The 11,873-nt window shown below is 36.5% G+C and overlaps 2 protein-coding genes across 2 annotated transcripts; one reads left to right on the top strand and one right to left on the bottom strand.

The window, feature by feature from the left end:
- Positions 1-1,342: 1,342 nt before the first annotated feature.
- LOC139884444 (ribosome biogenesis protein BOP1 homolog) lies at positions 1,343-5,989 on the bottom strand. Its single transcript, XM_071868476.1, has 18 exons — positions 5,810-5,989; positions 5,396-5,527; positions 5,173-5,289; positions 4,918-5,072; positions 4,502-4,619; positions 4,308-4,409; positions 4,025-4,181; positions 3,820-3,928; positions 3,617-3,719; positions 3,388-3,538; positions 3,176-3,308; positions 2,975-3,081; positions 2,818-2,888; positions 2,615-2,675; positions 2,123-2,350; positions 1,799-1,883; positions 1,530-1,708; positions 1,343-1,428 (listed from the first exon to the last, which is right to left on the bottom strand). Exons 1-18 carry the CDS (start codon positions 5,987-5,989, stop codon positions 1,343-1,345), a joined length of 2,274 nt encoding a protein of 757 aa, XP_071724577.1.
- A 1,716-nt stretch (positions 5,990-7,705) lies between these two features.
- Positions 7,706-9,169, top strand: LOC139884443 (monothiol glutaredoxin-S15, mitochondrial-like). The gene is made up of 6 exons (XM_071868475.1): positions 7,706-7,777; positions 7,955-8,089; positions 8,192-8,291; positions 8,684-8,750; positions 8,940-9,018; positions 9,110-9,169. The coding sequence occupies exons 1-6, from the start codon at positions 7,706-7,708 to the stop codon at positions 9,167-9,169; spliced, it is 513 nt and encodes a 170-aa protein (XP_071724576.1).
- The last annotated feature ends 2,704 nt before the right edge of the window (positions 9,170-11,873 follow it).

Genomic DNA, 11,873 nt, shown 5'->3' with positions numbered 1-11,873 from the left:
AAAAAGAAGAAGAGAGAAATGAAATCGGTCAACGTTGTCTCTAATGTGCATGCATGCTATTGTGGGTAATTTTTATTCCAATCGGCAATCGCTCGAGATATAGTATAATACTCCCTCCGTCCTAAATTAGATAAATTTTTTTATTAGATGCTAATATAAACATAAATTTTTTTCAAATTAGATACAAGTTTAATGAACAATAATTATGTTTTTCCATTATACCTTCACCACCTTCATCATCATCTTCACCTTCATATATCACATGCATTCTCCCTCCCCAACTTCACCATCTTCATCTACATGTTTCACAGAATTTTTTATTCTATACAATCACAATTATTGGAATATAAGCTTAAAAATATATTTTCTTGATTTGTGTGAAATTGGCTAGATTAGCATGTAATTAAAACATGCTTTATTTATCTTTTATACTCTTCATTTTATTTTCTATTTTATTTTTGATGAAATTCTATTCCAATTTATTTTGTAATTTTCCGTGGCCTAATAAGCTTTTTTGAAACTAAAAGTCCAGACAATGAATTATATATAGATTTTTTTTTTCATAATAATTTATTATTATTATAGATAGATAGATAGATAAGATGCAGAACATATATATACGTACGTATACTTGCGTTGTGCAGCCAAAAGTGAAGATGCTGCGTTCTTTATGGAGTATCTGCTCAATCCCCAACATCTCTTTCTCTCTCTCTCTCACTCTGTATGTATGAGAACAAACTGCTTTTGGATAAATGCAGAAATAGTAGTATATTGCAGAATGTAGGGAAAGTCTGGAGAATATATATTGTAGGGAAAGGTCGTGGAATCATATATTAGCAGCCTTACTTTACTCTCGCAACTTTATACGTGGACTAATGAAGATATAGTGAAATACAGTATATAGCTCGAGTTTTTGTTTTTTTATGAAAGTATAGCTTGAGTTTTAAGTATACTGAATGTCATGAAAATATATATTCCACTAGGCATAGTAGTATTATTAGATAAAAAGACCTCAATCCAGAGAAAGAAATAAAAATACAATTGGACGTAAGGAAAACGCATACAGTGGTTAAGTATTTTCCAAATCATTTCAAGTCATAATTTAATATAGTACTGATAGTAGGTAGATAGATAGATAGACTTGGACATCTTTTTCCAAAATTTTGAACCAAATTGTGCTGTTCTTGTCACAAGTGGGCTGTTCATGTCACCATGAAATTTCCAGTTAGTTTCATTGTAGACTTAAGTGAAAGACTTGATCATACTTTGAAATGGCCGAGTGGCATTGCGTCGTTTTCGGCTGTAGAGGGGCAAAACTGCTATAGCCATCCGAATAATATTCTTAATGGCAATAAAGTTTGATAAGTGAATCAGCACCAGCAGTGAACAACCACGGCTGCCGTGGATGGAACTTACAATCCAATACTCCTGCAATGACAATAAATAAATCCAACGGTCAGAATTTTGTTATTATTGCATTGATCTCTCTTATCTTTCCAAGATAAAACATAATCAAGGCACTGACTGACCTCTTCCGTGTGAGCTTGTATGCCCTCGAAGAATTTCCAAAGGAACTATTAGTGGATTCTGGTTAAGGTCATTGTATACCTTGCCGTGAAAGATATAGGCCCCACAATCATCAGAGCACGATGCAAAGAGCGGGTAAGAACGATGGAACACAACATTGGTAATGTCCTTAGAATGACACCTGAGAAATTTCATAACACAAGCAATGAATAAAAGTAATGAACATATTCCATACTTCAAAAGAGTTTTGTAGAAGTATGTATTATCATACTTGAGAGTTTTGTAGGGTTTAGATGAAAGGTCCATGTCAAACCACAATAGTTTTCCTTCCCTGCTCCCTACAATCAGATTATCGCCTGCAAAAGAAGATCAATGTCACATATAAGGTGGCAATGAGTGGATAAGATAAAAAACATCTTAACCATTACATACATATAGAAAGAATTAAAAAAATAGACCAAAAATTTAAAGCTGCCCCCCAATTTTACACATTGAAATAGAGAAAGAACTTCTTTCTATATATGAAAATGTCGAAGCGTTCCATCTAGGAAATTAAACGTTCCGAGAATTTAAAGCCAAAAGCTCGCAAACATACCCAACGGATGAACTGAGACACAAGAAATTTCACGCAGACCAGACTCCAGCTTTTTAATGAACTTTTGCTTTAACAGATCGTAAACACGGACAGTCTTCTTTGTTGCAATGAAGAAGATGGAGCGAGTAGGATGAAAGATGGCAGTAACTGGAAGTCCATGGAGCTTAAAAGGAAGTCTCTGAGTAAGTTTCTTTGAGAGCTGGTGGATAAGAACTCCTCTAGATTCAGGTAAAAACAAGTCAAGGAATACACAGAACGAAACAGAACTTAACAACATAGAGAAAACTTTAAAGTTTTTCGCTCTCAATAGCATTTCCAGACAAAACACCAAGAAGCTAGAAGCAATATATCACGATTGCATGTGGAAATTTAAGTTGAGAGGTATTATTGATATCTTTTCCACATGCTTTATTTGTCAGAAACACCACTTATCATTAGACATACAGAAGTCGAACAAACATAAGGAGAAAATTAAACAATGGAAAAGGATATCAGCTGGCATAACTGTGGAGAGATAGTCTCCTTTGCGATGCCATTCCACTGATGCGACAGTCTGCAAGTAACCATGAAAGTAACTAGTCAAACTGTTAACAGTAAGACTTTCCGCAAGTGCTCAGTCTAGCACTACTTGAAAACCCATGGTTTGGAAACAAGAAAATAAACTAAACGAAGTGAAGTAAAGAATCCAGACATACCCTAAAATGTTGTAACTTGATTCCTTCATGCTTGTCATCTTGAAGCCAGCTCAAGATGGATGCCATCTTATCTGCATACCAAAACAAAATTGTAAGATAAGAAGATATCATATAGTAGTAATATAAGAAGGTTGAAGTATCAACTAATTTGCACAACCATCTTCTTCTGGGGCATTAGGTTTCTCAAGACGTAGAAGTTCTTTAACTTTCTCCTGTTCCTCTGCACTTCCGCATCCAGTGTTAAGTACAAGTACATCTTGACCCCTGTAAACCAAGAAGAATAAAGATACAATTCTTAGGCTTGTAAAGTTTATCAAGATACATAAAATGAAAGAGCAGGAATCACAATTAGTCTTACATAGCAACTGCCAGGATAGGAAGCTCAGGCAAAGGATTCCAAGCCACGTGTTGGACAGCTTCACCAACCACCCATGACCGAAGACAGCTACATGTCTCAACTTCCCAAAGTCGCACGGTTCCGTCCTTGGAGCCTTTGGCAGGTAATAAGTAATTATGAGATCAATCTCAAAAATATGTTGGCAGAATTCTTCAACGAATCAATATGCATACCTGAAGCAATCCACTCTCCCGAAGGACTAATGGAAATTGATGTAACGGCATCTGTATGACCTCTATATTCAAAATGACATGTAACTGGGTAAGGCCGGAGATCTTTTCTATTCGGTAGCTTGGGCTTCAAGGACTCAGGATCAATATTAATCTGAAAATGAAAAATTTATAGATTTTGATCAGCTAGATCACTGAGTAGAATGAATGTTGAATTTATAGCCATTCTTACCCGCTTTTTCCTGACTCTGGGGCACAAGTATAGATCCAAACAACGTTCAAAGGATTCCTTAACGGCACTTTCATACCCTGGGACACTTCTCAAAGAAGTGAACCTGAGAAATGAAATTCGATTAGGAAGATATTTAAGTTATCACATATGACGGTCACAAGCAAAAGAATAGACAGTGAAGAATTAGCTATACACCATAACACCTTTTGGGAATAAATTTGGGACGATCTTCCTCATACATAAGCTGATAAGAATTTATTTCTTCTTGTGTTGGGATGTATTCCAGAGAAGGATTGTATGATTCCTCATGGCCTGAAAGAAAAATTAATTAAAATTTCCATGCCATCTGACATTGGCAAAATGAATACTGGAAAAATGGATACTGTTTATCACAATTTTAATTAATACCTGGCAATTTTGGTTTTGGTGCAGGGATATAAGACAAATTTCTAGTTCTCTCTGTTGAAGTAGAATCATCTCCCCACAAGAGATAGAATCGTGGTTCTTCTTTCGGCTTCTCAAACTTAATTACTCCTTTGCGAATGGCTCTCACAAGCTTAATAACCTGTCCATTGACAAAAGAGCAAACAACTAATGAAATGTGCCTTGGGAGAACAAATGATTTTTACTTGACGCCATAATCATAATGTAGCTTGTATGTCTTCTTACATTCCTACTTTCCTGAACTCACCTTTTTAGCTTCCCATTTGGAAGGTATGAACCGTCTCTTGGGTTCTGGAGCACTTGATAGAGGATGTTTGGCATCTTCCCAGTGGAACCAATCAACATAAGGCTGTACAAAAAGTAAGGTCGAGCTTAAATCAAGTGAAAATACAAATTGCAGACAATTATAGACGTCAACTTTCAGTGGAAGGGATGTCAGACCGCATGCGGATCAAAGTCAACATGTGGTGCCTTTCCTTTGAGCATTCTACGAATCATCCTGGTCTCTTCTTTAGTCAGCTCTACCTCCTCATCATTGTACTCATCATAAATCTTGCGCCTGATGTTCAAGAATTATCAAAATCAAGCTTGGCAATATTTCAGAGAGGTCATGCAAAAATAACCACGATGAGAACACAGCTAGGCTGATTCTCAGAAAAAATTGAAGATCATAAATCTATTAGACATTAAAATAAACTATTATACACGACATATGTTGATAGGTTGTAGCCTTTGGACGTGAATAACCCAACCATAATGCACTTAAACTGACGTATATAAATTAATTTCCCTCAAATTCATAACCACTGACATGAAAACAGAAATCAATTCAAAACAAATAAATAAAATAATCTCACCAGTTTTTCGAGTCGTCAACATTTGCAAGAAATGAATCTAGTTTATCTTGTCTTTCTTTCTTGGTAATCTTCTTCCCAGTAATATCATAACCAATATGCTTCTCATCCTTATACCATTCTAAGGGAACATCTCCAACCGTGTTCCGAGGAGCCACCTATCGAAAACAAAAAAGAAGTACCATTAGGAGAATAGGACACAAAGTGAATGTAGTAAAATGGTACAGTATTTGCTAAGGAATGAAAAGTACAACTCACCTCATCTTCAGATGAATCGCTCTCTTCAGCACCACGATGAGATTCAGAGCTTTCAGCGTGATCTTCGTGAACTTGATCAGCAGCGAGGCCATTGTCAGTAATATTATTGTTACCACCCTAACATTGTTACTTCAATATTGTTAAAAAAACATAAATAAATGATAGTATAAACCATAATATTGTGACTATAACAGAACAAAATTCATAGCCTGCATTTAGGTACCTCATCCGCAGAGACTTCATTCGGTCCTTCATCTTCTGATTGGCTCAATGATTCGGACTCGTCGTCCTCAGAAAATTCCTCTGAGTCGGCATCCTTATCAAATTCTTCAGAGTCATCATCCTCAGAAGATTCCTAAACCACGAAAAACAAAATTCATTCATATCATATTCAAGTAATCATACGAAAGGCAGTTTCAACCACACATATATTTCATCATACAGAAGCAAAAACATAAAATCAATTAGAAGCAGATTTAGGCGATCTCAATCAAAGCTCCGTATAACCTAGCTAAGGAACAGTCACTTTAACCTAGCAAACTGGCATCAATTCAGTGTTCATTTCACTTCCGGTTGAGCCTATTCGAAAAATTTAAAATTATACTCACAACAGAAATGCGTATAGCTTTATAATCACCTCATAATCAGAATCCGACACTAAAGGAGACTCAATTGGTTCTTGCTCCGCCTCTTCTTCGTGGTTCAATTGCTGTTTTTGAATAGAATCTTCTTCTTTAGAGTCACTTAGCTCCTCTTTCTTCTTCTTCTTCTTATTCAGTGAAGACACATTCGAATTGCTTTTCTTGCCACCTCTCATGGTCGCTGACTGGTGGTCGGAAAGCCGTTGCAGAAGCGGGCGGAGTGGCGGCGACCGGCAAGTTATTGGAAAGAGCGAGGGAGGCCTTGAGCTGGACGAGGGTTTACAATAGGGTTCTACAAATTATAAAAAAAGGCAGAGGCCAAAACTACACTATGGTCCTCCAGTTGTTACAATTTGATCGAATACCCCTATATTTCTTTGATATGATGGGTTCGGTCCGGTGGGTCAATCTTTAGATAAATCGCGATTGGCCCACTTATTTGGGTTGGGAATCGGTTGGTTCAACTCGATTTTCCGATCAAGTCGTCTATTGACCCGTAAAAATTAATTTCCAATTGAATGGAATCAATCAAAACTTCGATTCAGTTTGATATTTATTATTTTGATTCCAGTTTTCGCTATCCTTAATTCATGATTAGACATGGAACAGCCAACTAATCTTGATTATAAAACTTTATCTAGAGGGAGGGAATTCTCTTCCGCCACTTTTCAAAACAAGCACACATATTTATGCTATATATGAAAATATGAGTGGGTGTATTTTGTGACCCATGACTTTATATTTCTTCACTAAATATTAGTGTTTATGAGGAGATAAGATTTTCCACTAATACACAATAATTTATTAAAAAACAACCTAAAAGAGTTAATGGACAGACCCATTATATGTATTTGAAAGTTTGATGACTCCGCGATGCACCAACCCGGCCCATTAATCGACTCGAACCAACTCGACACTTCTTGGGTTAATTAGATTTGACAGTTTGGTTTTTTCCCTTCCATTTTCCGGTTTAAACCATTTTGACTAAGAACCGGATCGTATGTCCAGGCTGTTTTTAACAAACTTTTTCTCCTCTCTCTCTCGACTCTTTCAGTTCTAACAAACTCTGTTCCGGCCGTCGTTCTCCACCACCGTAACCATCTACGCCGTCGTTGACAAGTAGCTTCTTTTCCAATTATACCTTTTATTTTTTGATTTCAGATTCTCATTTTTTCAGTTTGGTATTCATTTCTATGTGCTGAAACTGTTGAGCTTAACTGAGATTGTTAAAGTGTTTATATATTATTATGGTCGATTCAATTATTTGGGTTCCTAATTACTCGCTTTTCAAATTGATTATCGTGATTCGTTGTTCACTACCTAGCCGATTCTATTGGACTGAAGCTCTCAAATATCTTCCTTGGATAGATTGTGAATTTCGTGTACGAATCCCCGTGTAACACATTGTTTATGTTTCTACAAGAAAAGTTAATTGCATGAATCCCAGTTCTTGTCTATACTAAATAATTGAACTTTTCATGCCTTTGAATCTATTCAAGATTTGATTTTTGTGAGGTCTGGTTTTGTGAAATCTTTTCTGCTGGTTTCAGCCTGCCTTGATCATACTTTTGTTCACCTGTACATAATGGGAGTCTATTTGCACGATTTTTTTGACTATATAACATGAGTCTAAATCTTTTAGTAGCTTGAGGATGTTACGTAGTTCAGTATTTTGTCTGAGCTGAAAAAACACGTGCAAAAGTTTTCTGTCAATGAAATGGAAATAAAAATAATAGTCTGGTTTGAGTCACTCGTTAATTTTCTTTGTTAAATCAGAGATATAGAAGCTGCACTTTCCTTTAAAACATAAAAAATACATCCTCGAACAAATAAGTAAAATTGAAATAATTGAAATGTGCTCTATCATTTCAATGCAGCTTTTAAGGTTGAGCATGGCAAGGCAGTTATCCAACATATTCCTGAATGGCATGACAGGTCTGCAAGCTGCTCGCTTGAGTAGAGTTGTAAGAACCTCTGACTCTGTATATCTGTGGGCATGTATGTGTGTGCTGTCTTAATACTAGTACTGTAGAACCCATGTAGGCATGAACCTTTATAAGAAGGAAATTGTTGTCACATACATGTATATGTTGTTAATCCAACTATCCATGATTCCGGTGGTTTTGTTGCTTCTTTTGTAGGCATATGGGTCCTTTTACCAAAGTTGGATGAACTACTCGGCTAATGTGCCTGGTGATTCTGACACACATGAAGATTTTAGACCCACCAATAAGGTTGAGAGTTGTGAACGTTCCTTGGGAGACATTGTGGAACAGGTACAACAACTGAAACTGAGTTTCTCTTTGTTCCTTTAATCCTTTCAGTATTGGCTCTTTGTTTTGTAATGTTCTTTTTATATTGGCTTGTTTATGGTGTAGGATGTCAAAGACAACCCCGTGATGCTTTACATGAAAGGGGTTCCTGAGTTTCCTCAATGTGGGTTCAGCTCACTAGCAGTTAGAGTGTTAAATCAATACAGTAAGTCTTCAGAGGCTGCTCTTTTGGCAATAGTCATTTAAAGAAATGTCTGTCTGCTTAGATTTGTAACGAAATGTATGTCTGATTGATGTGCCAACTGTGAATAAAGGGATGACCAACTGAATGTCGGTGACATGTATAAGTCTTTGTCAAGTCTTCTGCTACTTGCAAGTCATCATTCCTTAGCTGCTTTAGGAGCCTTTCAGACAGAAATGCTACGTTTGTGATAGCACTTAATTTAACAAAATAAGTTGTTACTCTAAATGGCGACACACACACACACACATATATATATATGTTTGTTACTAATTAATTATCTATAGCTTTTGCCTGGTTAGATGTGCATATTCATGCTTTTATTGTGCTCTTACCATAGCTTGTGGTTGATGCAGACGTGCCTATAAGTGCTAGAAATATTTTATCGGATCCTGAGTTGAAAGGCGCCGTCAAAGCTTATAGGTAATTAGTACTATATTGCCTTCCTCTTCTATCTAAATAGCAATTGATTTTTAGAATTTTCTAAACCCTCACTCTGCCAATCACTTTTTCTTGCCAAACATTTTAAGTTTTCATGATTGCTTGCGTTAAATTAAGTATGCAATGTGATTGTACTCGTGTTCTCCGTTTTCTTACATCCTTTTTATTCAGCCACTGGCCAACATTTCCTCAAATTTTCATCAAGGGAGAACTCATTGGAGGCTCAGATATAATTCTCGACATGCACAAGGTTAGTCATTGTATCTATACGACTTGGCTGCTTACTTTTGGAAACATACAAACTTTGGATTGAATTTAACACGATGGATTTTTTTTTGCAGAGTGGGGAATTGAAAGAGAAGCTCAAAGACATTGCACCAGTCTCCGAGGACTCTAAATAAATTTGTGTTGCTCAAATGCATGGAATATGAATTAGTAGTGTTGATTGATAGAGCTATACAATCAAGTCTTCTATATTTTAATGTCGATTGTAATAGTCTTACGCGAATATTATGTCGCTTGCTTTACTTCAGTTTTTGGCTCCTTAAATAAAGTACGGTTCTAAGAAGATATTTGAACAACTAAAAAAATAAATTCATTAAAGCTCCTTAAATAAATACGTACTTTTTGTAAATTTTATAAAAAACACATTTTTTAGGGTGTTCGGAGAAGATAAAGCACGCTCCGGTGCAAAACGATGCAAAGTTTGAGTCTCTGTTTGCAAAGCGGAGTGAGGCGGTGAAGACGTTAAAAGAGGTTGAAAATTTGGTGGCCTTTTTAAATTAAACTGTTAAAATAAATAAAATACTTTACTTTTAATATATTATGGGGCCCACTTTATACTATGTCAGTGCCATGTAAGCAAAAACACGTGACAAAAAAATCGGGTGTTTAACGGAGCCGTTATTGACATGTAGGCAATTTCGTAACAGCTCGGGCCCAGATGTATGACGGAGTTATCGTTAAAGTGGCCAGATGTCTGTTTTCAATAGTTTAGGTAGTCAAGTAGTAGAACATGTATAGTTTAAGGGCTTATTTGTTTTCTTGAAACAAAGAGAAAGGGAGAGAAACAAACATTTCCCGCCTATGCACGACTGTTGGATGTTTAAAACAACATAAAAAAAAAACCAAAGACACCCAAACAAAACGCTCTTCTTCTTCCTGTAAATCACTTGTTCGCTCAATTGTTTTTTTTTTTTCTTTTTTTCCTATCCAAAACGACGGAAAAAGAAAAATAATAAATAATCATCGATCGGATTCGGATTCTTGTTGTGATCGTATGGATTCTCCGCCAAAGCCTCCTCCGCCAGTAGTCGTGCCTTCCGTCGTCTCAGAAGAACCGTCTCCCACCGAATCTCCACCCGTTCAAGTAAAATACTAAAACTCGCCATTCACTCTTTGTAATTATCTGGTTTTTGTGTTAATTCTTTCGATTGGTGAACTAATTTATCTTAATTCATTTGATATGCGATTAGTTATAAAAAATTTGATCAATATTTTTGTGTTGTTATCACCTGGTACCTAGGTTTGCAATTAGATACTTCCTCGATACATGATGTTTTGTATTTTTAAGTTCCTGGAAAGATCAATGTGTGTAGTTTTAGTGATTTGGATTGACTGATTGGATGTGTGCTTCCTTCTTTGATTCTACAGGAATCCCCTTTCTTTGATTTTGCAAGCAATTTGTCCCCTCTGAAATCGTGCAAGGCTTCAGAGTATGCACCGAGGTTTATGGAATCTGATATCCCAATCACTCAGCCTGTGTTTTCATCGCCCCACATAAATCTCCAGCGCGGGATCAGTTTTTTCAAAAGGTATGCTACTTTTCAATAGATGAAATTTTTTATTTTAATAATGACGGAAGCAGATGATGTTTTGCTACTTGATTTCCTTTTTCGTGTTCTCAATGATAGAGAAGAAAATGATGCAGCAGGAAAAGAGTTTCATGGAACAAGTGTTGGAGAACTTGACTATTCTTCCATTAAAAAAGATGTACAGGCAAGCAGTCCAACCGTGAGCATCGAGGAATATCTGGTTGATGTTGGTACTCAGTTTGAAGACTTTAAGAACTCGGGAATACCAACAAATGTTGTACCTCAGGAGTCAGAGAGTTGTTTTAGATGCCCCCAAGCAACTACTAAAATGGGTAACGATGACAAAACAAGAGCTTCTGTAAAAACTTGTTCGATACAAGATGAGCATACTCTGAGTTCAGCACATATGGTTCAATCTGAAAATGTCAATACTCACATCGAGTCTGGTACTTTTCAAGATCCTATCTCTGGAATCGAGTATCATGATACACACATGCTCAGGGTGAGTAATATAACTTACGTTCGTATCTAATTATCTAGCAGCATTTAAAATTGAAATGGGTAATCCTCAAATAACCATTTTTTGTATTTTGTTGACTTGCAGAATGCAGATTGTCAGCTGAACACACGGGATGGATGTGGTGAAGAAAGTTCAAGGCAGGAATCAAACAAGTGTGTCGAGGTAGACTACAAAACATTTATCTAATTTTGTATATGTTATATAACTCCATCCGTGTAAGATTGGAGCAAGTGCAATAAATCTCTAACATTTAAGTGTGATTCTTTTTGGTTTCTGTGAACTGTGATCATGCACTGCTACTACTAGAGATTGCAATAACTCCTTCCTTTGGTGTAATTTTAGTACCAACTTCCATTTTTTGTTGTAAAAGGACAACCCGCACCAGCGTGGAAGTCGTAGACATCTTCAGTTTGGATTTTCTGCCTTGAAGGATTTAGAGAACCCTTATGTCTCAGCCATCCTTCCTCCATCTGGTATCCAAATGCATTTAGGAGGTTCTACTTCTAGTAGACCCATAATGATGAATTCCAACGACATACAATTACCAGTGTATCTTCGTTCACGAGACAAGATGGTCATGAATGAGAGGAACAACAATGTAACTAGTGATATCCATTATAGCTCAGTCTCCGGTTCAGCTAGTGAAGATAATCAGCCTGGAAGTCAATTTGTTTTCCCAACCAGTTTTGATCCTTCTCACTCTCACTCCATTAGTGGGATGCAACCTAACTGTGACAGCCAATATACGACACACTTTGAGCAGCCGCTGGT

Source organism: Rutidosis leptorrhynchoides, unplaced genomic scaffold, assembly GCF_046630445.1.
Source record: "Rutidosis leptorrhynchoides isolate AG116_Rl617_1_P2 unplaced genomic scaffold, CSIRO_AGI_Rlap_v1 contig554, whole genome shotgun sequence".
Classification (NCBI taxonomy): domain Eukaryota; kingdom Viridiplantae; phylum Streptophyta; class Magnoliopsida; order Asterales; family Asteraceae; genus Rutidosis; species Rutidosis leptorrhynchoides.
The sequence above is the reverse complement of the archived record's forward strand: the minus strand, read 5'-3'. Positions and strand labels throughout refer to the sequence as shown.